We start from the raw sequence: 12432 nt of genomic DNA on the forward strand, positions 1-12432 counted from the left end.
AGTGTCATATATTCCTGCACAAGGCTACTTTTGCCATCTTGCAATGCAGTACTTCAACCACTAGAAACTGTGCGTACGCATGGTCTGAAGTTTACAGGAGGATAAGCACATTCTCACTTCAAGTTCAGTTTTTATAAATACCAACTTTTGAGTGGAAACTGGGCATGCATGTTTAGGGGCATATTTTGTGCATACCCAACGTTTTATATGCCCATGGTGTTTTAATCGGTGTATGCTTTGTTTGAGTTTGGCTTTACGCCGATTAAGATAAAGAGTAAGGTGACTATTGCATAATCTGTTTTCAGCCATAATCAGTTTAATATCGAATTATTACGGTGCATGTAAACGTACTCAGTGTGATATGCTCTTGCTTTGCAGTAACTGAGGGTGAAGTCACCTTGAAGTTGGCAGTGGTTCCAGAGATGGCGCCGTTGGTACAGGTCCTGGTGTACAGTTTGCTACCCAGCGAGACTGTAATCGCCCACAGCATGAATTTCCCCACTGAGAAATGCTTCAGACACAAGGTGTGTGTGTATGTATGTATGTGACATATGGGTCGTTTATGAATTCGAAGGACCAATAAAAAACTTAGGTGCTGGATTTTAGGCTGGAAGCAACCACCACAGGTGTCCGTTCAGAACACGAGGAAGCAGTAGTTCTAGTTCAAGGGTTTAATGAAGATCCACACACAGAAATACAACACCACCCTCTCTGATACTAATTGTGGTTCTGTAAAGAAAAAATAGGAGAACTTAGGCTATAGCACAGTATGGGAAAAATATGCCTATTTGCATGTCAACAAACTAAACAAGCTGTGGACCCAAACACATGCTAGATGCACAAATAAACAATAGAGCAATGTAGAAAGATCAACACATTATGAAACATAATAAGCATGAGCGACCTACAACCGAAAACAGCCTAGCACGACAGACAAACGCTAACACATGCTAATCGCTAATAAGCATGCTAAATAGTAATGCATTCCCGACGACAATGCTAATGCTAACGCTAAAGGGAGTACGCGTGAGCCACTTTATGAGGCATGAGCCACTTTAACACAAATGGTACATATTTACAACGGACACTAAAGGTGTATCATGTACACTTATGTATGTCCTGTGTGCCAGGTGTTTGTGGAGTTCTCACCCTCACAAGCAGTCCCAGGGGAGAAGAAACCGCTGCAGCTCTCGGCCCAGCCCGGCTTCCCTCTTGGCCTCAGCACTGTGGACAAGAGGTGTTCACAATCATGGAGCCAGGGAAGAGCTGGATCTGACAGGTAACAACTCACTGAAGTGAATGTCAACCACCATGTAAACAGCGTTTGTGTGTGCTGGCCACAACAACCAGCTTCAGGGGATATAAGAAGTACTATAGCAGATATGGAGTGGTCTGTTCACAGTGGGCCATTTGGTGTGCTGGAAAGCATATCCCAATTGTACTTAAAGTGGAAATGTGAGTTATAGATCTACGTGAATGCAAGTCTAAGAAGCAGTATATCTGTTCTATGTGTGGCTATTTCTATTTTACTTTTGGTTTTGTAACCATCTTCAAACAGCGAACACCAATATTTTGGATTATGGAAAATATATTTCACAGTGGTTTAGATGTACCATGATTTATCTACACTATACTCACATGAGCCAGCAGCATACACTACCGTTCAAAAGTTTGGGGTCACTTAGAAATGTTCTTGTTTTTGACAGAAAAGCATTTTTTTTTTTAAATAACAGAAATAGAATGTAGACATTGTTAATGTTGTAAATGACTATTGTAGCTGGAAACGGCAGATTTTTTAACGGAATATCTACATAGGCGTACAGAGGCCATTATCAGCAACCATCACTCCTGTGTTCCAATGGCATGTGTGTTAGCTAATCCAAGTTTATCATTTTAAAAGGCTATTGATCAATTCAAAACCTTTTGCAATTATATTTGCACAGCTGAAAACTGTTGTCGCAGATTAAAGAAACAATAAAACTTGTTCTTTTTAGACTAGTTGAGAATCTGGAGCATCAGCATTTGTGGGTCGATTACAGGCTCAAAATGGCCAGAAACAAAGGACTTTCTTCTGAAACTCGTCAGTCTATTCTTGTTCTGAGTAATGAAGGCTATTCCATGCGAGAAATTGCCAAGAAACTGAAGATCTCGTACAACGCTGTGTACTACTCCCTTCACAGAACAGCGCAAACGGAGCTCTACCAAATAGAAAGAGGAGTGGGAGGCCACGGTGCACAACTGAACAAAAGGACAATTACATTAGAGTGTCTAGTTTGAGAAACATACGCATCACAAGTCCTGGCAGCTTCATTAAATATTACCTGCAAAACACCAGTCTCAACGTCAACAGTGAAGAGGCGACTCCGGGATGCTGGCCTTCTAGGCAGAGTTCCTCTGTCCAATGTCTGTATTCTTTTGCCCATCTTAATCTTTTCTTTTTATTGGCCAGTCTGAGATATGGCTTTTTCTTTGCAACTCTGCCTAGAAGGCCAGCATCCCGGGGGTTGCCTCTTCACTGTTGACATTGAGCATTTCTTATTAGACAAGTCCAAGTAGTCACTGCCTTCTGTTTGGTGCCCAATGAACAAGGTCATTTCACGTCTCCTTATTATCTCATTCCAGATATTTGATTTGTTACCAGTCAAGGAGACAACATACATTCCCTACCAGCTTGAAGATCCAGTGTCATGTTTACGTGTAAGACCAAGGAGATATGTAATACCATACCCAGGACCAACTGACCAAAAAAATGAACCTTTTCAAGTTTTTCAGGTAACTTCTGCCTTGTTTTCTCTTAACTTGAAGCCTGTTTTCCTCTCTCGTAAGAATCAGTTACCATTCTGTTACCATGCATTCATCTTCTTAAATTATACATTTCTAAAATAGCCTTTTTGAGTAAAAAAAATACTTACAGAATAGAACAATTAAACGGAGACATTCATTAATATTGAGCTCCCTTGTTTGTGATTCTGATATTTCTAGAACCTGGGACTGAAGCTGGCAACTAACCTGGTTATAAGAGTACCTTCCTGCCTAAGTTACAAGGGGAACGAGTACCATCGCTATGGTGAGATGTCCTCCTTACCACGTCTTTGGTGAATCTTGGGAAATGTATGGTTTTTGTTATTCTAACATAGCTTGTGTTAGGTTCTAAATAACAGAGTAAAAACGGACAACTATGAAAAGCTCAAGCCAAGTTTATTCACCCAATGGGTCAGACTGCTGAACAGACAAAGACATAGTCACACAAATCAAATCAAACTTTATTTATCACATGCGCCGACTACAACAAGTGTAGACCTTACCGTGAAATGCTTACTTACAAGCCCTTAACCAACAGTGCAGTTCAAGAAGAGTTAAGAAAATATTTACCAAACTAAAGTAAAAAATTATAAAAAGTAACACAATAACATAACGTTAACGAGCTATATACACAGGGTACCGGTACTGAGTCAGTGTGTGCGGGTACAGGTTAGAGGTAATTTGTACATGTAGGTAGGGGTGAAGTGACTATGCATAGATAATAAGCAGCGACTAGCAGCAGTGTACCAATCAAATGGAGGGGGATGGGGGGGTCAATGTAATAGTCCGGTGGCCAATTGATTAATTGTTCAGCAGTCTTATGGCTTGGGGGTAGAAGCTGTTAAAAGTAGCCTTTTGGACCTAGATTTGGCACTCCGATACCGCTTTCTGTGCGGTAGCAGAGAAAACAGTCTATGACTTGGGTGACTGGAGTCTCTGACAATTTTATGGGCTTTCCTCTGACACCGCCTATTATATAGGTCCTGGATTGAAGGAAGCTCTTGGCCCCATGTGATGAGGGCCGTACACTACCCTCTTAGCCACCTTTACGTGTCCAGGATTGCGAGAAGTTTGCATATACAGGCGGTGATGCAACCAAGTCCAGGAAATGCTACTCGATGTGCAGCTGTAGAACTTTTGAGGATCTAGGGACCCATGCCAAATCTTTTCAGTCTCCTGAGGGAAAACGAACGATTTTGTCGTGCCCTCTTCACGACTGTCTCGGTGGTGTTTGGACCAATCAAAATAAATCAAATCAAATTTTTATTAGTCACATCACATGGTGTTAGCACAGATGTTAATGCGAGTGTAGCGAAATGCTTGTGCTTTCTAGTTCCGCCATGCAGTAATAACCAACAAGTAATCTAACCTAACAATTCCACAACTACTACCTTATACACACACACAAGTGTAAAGGGATAAAGAATATTGTACATAAAGATATATGAATGATGGTGGTACAGAACGGCATGGCAAGATGCAGTAGATGGTATAGAGTACGGTATATAATACATATGAGATGAGTACTGTAGGGTATGTAAACATAAAAGTGGCATAGTTTAAAGTGGCTAGTGGTAATGTATTTACATATAAGATGGCAAGATGCGTAGATGATATAAGTACAGTATATAACATATGAGATGTAATGTAGGGTATGTAAAAGTCATTTATATGGGTTGGCATTGTGTTAGTGGCATTGTTTAAAGTGGGCTAGTGGTACACTTTTTACATAATTTCCATTACATAATTCCCGATTTTTTTTTAAAGTGCTGTGCATTCGATCGTTGTTGGAATGTGGACAACCAAGAAATTGAAAAAACATCTTGACCTCTGCTCCACTACAGCCCTCATAGTTAATGGGGCCATGTTCGCCCCCCCCCCCCTTTCCTGTAGTCAACGATCACTCTCCTTTGTCTTGCTCACCATTGAGGGGAGGTTGTTGTCCCTGGCACGAGTTCTCTGACCTCCTCCTCATAGCTGTCGAAACGTTGTGATCAGGCCGACACACTTGTTGTGATCATCAGCAAACTTATGATGGTGTTTGGATCGGTGTTTGCCACGCAAGCTTCGGCTGAAACAGGGAGTACAGGAGGGGAACTATGTAACCCCCTGAAGGGGTCCGCCAGTGTTTGAAGGAATCAGTGTGGTGGAGTGTTGTATCTGCCTACCCTTACCACACGGGGCGGCCAGTCAGAAATCCATGATCCAGTTTACAGATGGAGGTGTTTTGTCCCAGGGCCTTAGCTAGTGATGAGCTTTTGGTGGGCACTAATGAGTGTTGAAACGCTGAGACTGTAGTCAATGACATCTTCTCACATAGGTGTTCCTTTTTTTCCAGGTGGGAAAGGGCAGTGTGGAGTGCGATTGAGATTGCTTCATCTGTGGATCTGTTTCGGGTGTAGTGCGAATTGGAGTGGGTCTAGGGCACATATGTCAGATTCCAAGGCCCGCGGCCACATCCGGCCACGCGAGAAGGTTTTTTAACGGCCCCTGGATGAATCTTGATTTATTATTGAACCGCCCGCAGACCGCAGCAAGCCGGCAGCCCGCAGATCTTTGTACACGCACTCAATACTTACATTTCCCACAATTGCCAACGGTGACTGCAACCGAGCAGTAGGACCTGCTTCATTTCAATATTTTATTGGCAACAGCAGTCGTCAGCATCACAGTAATAATTAACTGTCAGATACCCATCAAAAATGGCAAAAACGGAAGGTGGACACTGAAACCGGGGTTCAAACACAGGTGGGAGTCGGAGTATATGTTCACGGAGGGTAGCTGGAAAACCTGTGTGTCTTCCTGTGTGGAGAAATGTGGCGGTACTGAAAGAGTATAATTGAGACGACATTTATGAAACGCAAACACGCGGACAAAAACAAGAATATGGACATGGAACAAAGGCTAAACAAAGCGCAGAGAATTAAAACGAGGCCTTCAAATCCGACAGGCTCTGTTCAAAAAAGCCAAATCACAAGGCCAGGGCTGCTGTCAATGCCAGTTTATTTTTGGCAGAAGAGATCGCTAAATCATCCGGCCATTTACGGAGGGGATTTCATCAAAAACTGCATGATTAAAGTTTGTGACGAAGTTTGCCCAGAAAAGGCAACTCTTTTTAAATGTGTAGTCTGAGCAGAAACACCATTGCGAGAGAGTAAAGACCAGTTTCCATCAATCTAAAAGAGCAGCTGTGAAAGGGAAAAGATTTCATTGCATATTCCTGTGGCTGTGGAATGAGAGCACCGACATTTCTGACATTGCCCAGTTGTCAATTTTCATGCCGCGGAGTGGACTCCAGCCTAAGCGTGACAGAGGAGTTTTTGGCTTACTCCTATGCATGGCACAACTACGGGGCTGATTTGTATGAAGACGGTGTCAAGATGTGTAAATGAGATGGAGCTGCCTTGGAGAAAAACTCGTGGTTTGACAACCGACTCGAAGCACGACTGCGATGGTGTTGACACAGAGCGGACTGGTGGGCGGAAGATACGGGAAAAGATGCAAGAGGAAAAAAACGCGACAGGTGAGCTGTACAGCTTATCATTGTAATCATATACACCAGGAAGGCGTTGTGCGGCTAAAGCCTTGAAAAATGGAGCATGTAATGAGCATCATCAGCGCACAGTTAACTTTATCAGAGCCAAAGGTTTGAATCACCGCCAGTTCAAAGGCATTTCTGACGGAGTTAGAAACGGAGCATGGTGATTTTGCCTATATCCACACAGAGGTGCGATGGCTAAGCCCGAAAGGTGCTTCAAAGATTTTACGAGCTTTCGTAGAGGAAGATTTTGGTCTGCTTCTGGTCCTTCGGACAGCAAGACAGGGCAACAGACCACAACACACAATCCGAGACCGAAAAAACTGTCTTCTGTGTGAGAATGCTTTCTGGTAGACATTTAGAAGTGCATCCTGAATGCAATGAACTGTGCAGCGTACAGGGTCGGAGATTCAGTGTCATCTAATCTGATGATCGTACGTACAAGTTGAAGGCCATTTAAAAACCAACTGGACTTCTGTGGGAGAACGCAGATGCGGAAGAAAATTTGAGCACTTTCCCAGCTCCAGATCCATGAAAAGAGAACTCTACCATGCGCGCGAGCTGCAGCGGAGTTGCCTGATAAATAGGTACTGCTTCCGCGTGACTTCTGACGCCGTGTTGTGCTGACTGTGAGTGGGAAAAGCACAACCAACAAACAAAAAAGCAGGTTGGTGGGGGGGGGGGTGTGGAACTGTCGGTAACCCCTTTGCTGTTGACGTAAGCTATCCACCAAACCCTCCAAATGGAGTTGATTGACTCTCCCAATGGCTAATGAGTCACATGAGGGGCAAATATGCGGCAATGTGGGTGCCGTGCGGAGTTGCGCCCGTTTCCTTCCCGACCACAACAATCCGCCACCTCGCATCCAGGTGCTGTCAACACGTTGTCTATGTTTGGGCAGCAAGCATACCTGTCGTGGAACAACTGTTTTCTTTTGATGAACCCTGAACAAAACACTTCACACAGAAGGGGTCGACTTCCTTGCCGAATGCACTCTCATCTCAATCTGAAAGGATTTTCCTCAGCTCAGAGCCTTAACCCCGGAACATTGAGAACTTGTAGGAAAAGAGGGACATAAAGACAACCAACCTAAGTATCACCCTCAACCTCAAACAATTGAAAGACATGACTGTGCAATCACATATTTAGAGTTTTACTCAGTTCAAGTTAAAAGTTAAATGTTTAATATTTGTTTTCACTGCATGTTACTTCTCCTTAACAAAGTTTGTTTTGATTAATAGATTTTTGCACTTTATTTTATTGTATTTCAATCCAATTATAGTTAAAAATATTTCAGGTTGAGTGGATAGAAAATTGCTATTATGTTGTTTTTTTCTTTGAAGTAAATTTGAGCCCACTTTTGCTAAATAGAAAATATAGGCTATGATGGTGCCTGAATAATCCGGTTTCTTTCATTTATTATGTTCATGTTTTGGGAATTTTTTAATATATAAGAAATTTGTCTTTTGTGTTCTGTTGAAAATTAAACGATTACTGACAAGCCATAAGAAAATATTGCTTTATTTATCTGATCATATTGGAATATATGTTGGTTCAGTAGTTTCAATTGGTTCACTAGACTATAATGCGTCATTTAAAAAAAAATTTCAAATGAACATTCGAACATCCGCGGCCCTCGGCTTGTAGTCTAAATTTTTTATTTGGCCCTCCGTCCATTTGACTTTGACCCCGCTGGATCTAGAGGATGATCGCGAGAACGAAGAAGAGAGGGGGGAAGCAGGAGAGGATGCTGTTGATGTGAGCCATGACCAGCCTTTCAATGCACTTCATGGCTACCGACGTGAGTGCTACAGGTGGTAATCATTTAGGCAGCTTACCTTCGCTTCCTTGGGCACAGGGACTATGGTGGTCTGCTTGAAACATGTTGGTATTACAGACTCAGTTAGGGAGAGGTCGAAAATGTCAGTGATGACACTTGCCAGTTGGTCAGTGCATGCTTTGAGTACATGTCCTGGTAGTCCATCTGGACCCGCTGCTTTGTGAATGTTGACCTGTTTAAAGGTCTTGCTCGCATCAGCTACTGAGAGCGTTATCACACAGTCATCCGGAACTGCTGGTGCTCTCGTGCATGCTTCAGCGTTACTTGCCTCGAAGCAAGCATTAACGATATTCGGCTAGTCTGGTAGGCTCGCGTCACTGGGCAGCTCGCGTCTGGGTTTCCCTTTGTAGTCCGTAATAGTTTTCAAGCCTTGCCGCATCCGACTAGCGTCAGAGCCGGTGTGGTAGTTTTCAATCTTAATCCTGCATTGACGCTTTGCTTGTTTGATGGTTCGTCTGAGGGCATAGCAGGATTTCTTATAAGTGTCCGGATTAGTGTCCCGCTCCTTGAAAGCGTGACTCTACAGTCCTGTAGAGTAGCATCCGCGCCATCTGACCACTTCCATATTGAGCGAGTCACTGGTACTTCCTGCTTTAGTTTTTGCTTGTAAGCAGGAATCGGGAGGATAGAATTATGGTCAGATATGGCAAATGGAGGGTGTGGGAGAGCTTTGTATGCATCTCAGTGTGTGGAGTAAAGGTAGTCTAGAGTTTTTCCCCCCCCTCTGGTTGCATATGTGACATGCTGGTAAAAATTTGGTAAAACTGATTTAAGTTTGCCTGCATTAAAGTCCCCGGCCACTAGGAGCGCCGCTTCTGGGTGAGCATTTTCTTGTTTGCTTATGGCCTTATAGAGTTGGTTGAGTGTGGTCTTAGTGCCAAGATCGGTCTGTGGTGGTAAATAGATGGCTACGAATAATACAGATGAGAACTCTCTTGGTAGATAGTGTGGTTTACAGCTTATCATAAGGTACTCTACCTCAGGCGAGCAATACCTTGAGACTTTAATATTAGACATCGCGCACCAGCTGTTATTGACAAAAATACACACACCCCTCGTCTTACCATACGTAGCTTCTCTGTTCTGCCGGTGCAGAAGTGAAACATCAGTGAAACATAATATATTACAGTTCTTAATGTCCCGTTGGTAGGATAATCATAAACATAGGTCATCCATTTTTATTTTCTAATGATTACATGTGAGCAAGTAGAATTGATGGCAATGGGAGTTACTCGCTCGCCTACGGATTCTCAGAAGGCAGCCTGATCTGCGTCCTCTTTTCCTCCGTCTTTTCTTCACGCAAATGACGGGGATCTGGGTCTGTTCCTGGGAGAGCAGTATATCTTTCTCGTTGGGCTTGTTAAAGGAAAAAGCTTCTTCCAGTCTGTGGTTAGTAATCCCAGTTCGGATGTACAGAAGTTATTTTTGGTCATAAGAGACGGTAGCAGCAACATTATGTACAAAATAAGTTAAAGCATAAGTTACAAACGTGAAAAAACTAACGAAATTGCACAATAAAATMAAATCAAAGTTTATTTGTCACGTGCGCCGAATACAACAGTGAAATGCTTACTTACAGGCTCTAACCAATAGTGCAAAAAAGGTATTAGGTGAACAATAGGTAAGTAAAGAAATAAAAACAACAGTAAAAAGACAGTGAMAAATAATAGTAGCGAGGCTATATACAGTAGCGAGGCTATATACAGTAGCGAGGCAATAAAAGTAGCGAGGCTACATACAGACACCGGTTAGTCGGGCTGATTGAGGGTATGTAAAAACGTCAGCCATCCTCTTTGGCACCATAAGCACTGGTATTTAACCCTTCCTCCTAACAGCCAGTACACCTCTGTTGCTTGACAGAACTTTAGTGATATCGGTTATTACTCAATTCATCTGACTTGATCTCGGCACAATCTCCTCACTCCTTCCCAACTCACAGCTGTCCTGTTGACTTGTACCAGACWGTGGCTCTTCTCCTTTCCAAAGGATCCCTGATGTCTAACAATAACATATTCTGACAGAATGTAAATGTTCTACATTCCCCTCTCTCCCTCAGTGACATGAATAAGGATATTTCATATTTTCAAGTTTAGAAGTCAGAACCCATCACCTGGTTAAACCAGTCTGAACACTGCATGCATCACCGTTGAAAGCAGCATTCAGTCTGATCTTAACACGAGAATGACTATGTTTTGTTTCAGTAGTATCCTACAGACACTCCTCTCACCCTATAGCCATGGACAGCCTTTTAAGGGGTGAAGCTGGACTTCCTGGAAGATACGGAGCCCCTCTGCCACCCATACAGACAGTCCGTACGTTCTTCCCCGAGACATGGATATGGGATCTTGTGGAAGTTGGGTAAGAGCACTGCACAGTGAGGCTGTTGCCTTATAGATAGATGGGTTGGCTGACAATGTCACAAAAATAATGCGCGCGCATCGTTGAGGCAGAAGGTTGTGTGATGTTATGATTCTGAACGGTCAGCTAGTTAGCAACAATTACAAGAAGCTGCCATATGGGGAATAGTCGGTGGCTCGTTTCAGCTCGTTGTATCTTGTTATTGATAACATGTCTTGTTTTGAGGTGTTTTGACTCATGTCATGTCTATGCTAATATGGCAAAAATTCTCTAGCTAGCTAACCAACAACTGTAACGATGCATTTGAGATACAACAAGTGCTCATTGTACAAATGTATTTATGTTTTCAATAAACATTTGGAGGCCAAATATAGTTTACTTGTTGTCAACAATCTAAGCCAACCCCGTCTATTTTGCCCCATAGTTGCGTACGTGTCGGTTTTGTTGTAAAACAACCAACCCGCCTATATCAAAACATACATTAGTGGTCCAGATTAGGAACCTGTACCTCATTAAACTGCATTACAGAGTAGAGGTGCGTGGTGTAAATGTATAATTTTTTTTACATTCAACATCACTCCGCAAAGGGAAATATAGTATTCTTTCTAACAAAGATATCTACATATATTTCAGGATGTTGTGTATCCCTGGAAATAATCAGAATTAATGTAAACATTAGTGTATTGAAAACATAGCTTGTCCCAATTTTTTTTATTTTGGCACAACTTACCCCACGGTACAGGGTATAAGTAAGCTGCCTACAAATTTCTGTACTGAATGAAATATTACCACTACCTTTTTGAAAACCATAGCTTGGTTTCCATCCGATTGGGGACAGATTTCCATGCAAATATTTTTWAAAATCTGCATAAAATCAATGTGCGTATTTGCACACCAGAGATGTTTCCATCAAATTAACTATGATGAGATTATTATGGACATTATTTTTATTTGTCAAATGACGGCCAAGCATCGGTCACCAGAATAAAACCCTCAATATTTATTGGAAAGGAGCATCAACCTCATCACCTTGCACTTTCACCACCTTATGAAGTTCTTCATAATTTATTTAATCTGTAGCCTAATGAACTACATGCTTTTCCTAGTCGTAGTGGGAGGACCACACACCATGTCATCGCATGATTCCAAGTTTTACTTAGATATGATGGTTATTATATCAATATTTGCGCATAAAAGCGTTTCTACCGCCATTTCTCGCATAATTTGTTTTACTGACACGATAAGGTCCCACCTTGTCTAGCATATTTTCTGGGGTCAACAATTGAAAATTTTTACAGACAAATTATCTGTTTCCATCAGGCCATAAAAATATTTATCCGACATACTTTATGAGCGCAAAACGGTTGGATGGAAACTTGGTTCATGTCTCTCTATTTCCGAAACACAATTCAACACAAACACAACAGCTTTTTTGTCTTTTAAGCGTTTTAAGCATTTTTTTACACAAGTATAAAACCTAACAAACGCTTTGTACTTAAAAAAAAACACTTAAACACAGGCCAGGCCTGTTACGTCATATCCCAGCGATAACGCCATGCATTAAGCCTGTTCAGGGTTGGGCGGATTACTTGAAAAAATGTAATCCGTTACTGATTATAGTTACAGTACTTGAAAAATTAATTAATCGGCAATGTAATGGATTACTCAAAATGAGTGATGTAATCCGATTGCATTTGGATTACTTTTGGATTACTTTCACCCTTATAACCAGATATTTTAAAACGCTTAAAAACTTTAATCTAATACAGCATTATTTTATTTATTAACGTGAGTATTTCCAAATTGGAACTAGTGTGCTATCTATTCAATGTAGCTTATAGAGACCCCAAATGATGTATAGAACACTGACTTGGTAAAATATCTGTTTTTTGGA

General features: G+C 41.9%; 1 protein-coding gene across 1 annotated transcript in view; it reads left to right on the forward strand.

Annotated features, from left to right (window-relative positions):
• Positions 1-12432, forward strand: part of LOC111960051 (alpha-2-macroglobulin-like) — a 29048-nt gene that overhangs the window by 7578 nt on the left and 9038 nt on the right. The window contains 5 exon segments of the mRNA XM_070437614.1: positions 379-524; positions 1131-1265; positions 2623-2772; positions 2983-3067; positions 10382-10538. Of these exon segments, the coding sequence (XP_070293715.1) occupies positions 379-524; positions 1131-1265; positions 2623-2772; positions 2983-3067; positions 10382-10538 (673 nt within the window).

This window comes from Salvelinus sp. IW2-2015, linkage group LG4p, assembly GCF_002910315.2.
Source record: "Salvelinus sp. IW2-2015 linkage group LG4p, ASM291031v2, whole genome shotgun sequence".
NCBI lineage: Eukaryota > Metazoa > Chordata > Actinopteri > Salmoniformes > Salmonidae > Salvelinus > Salvelinus sp. IW2-2015.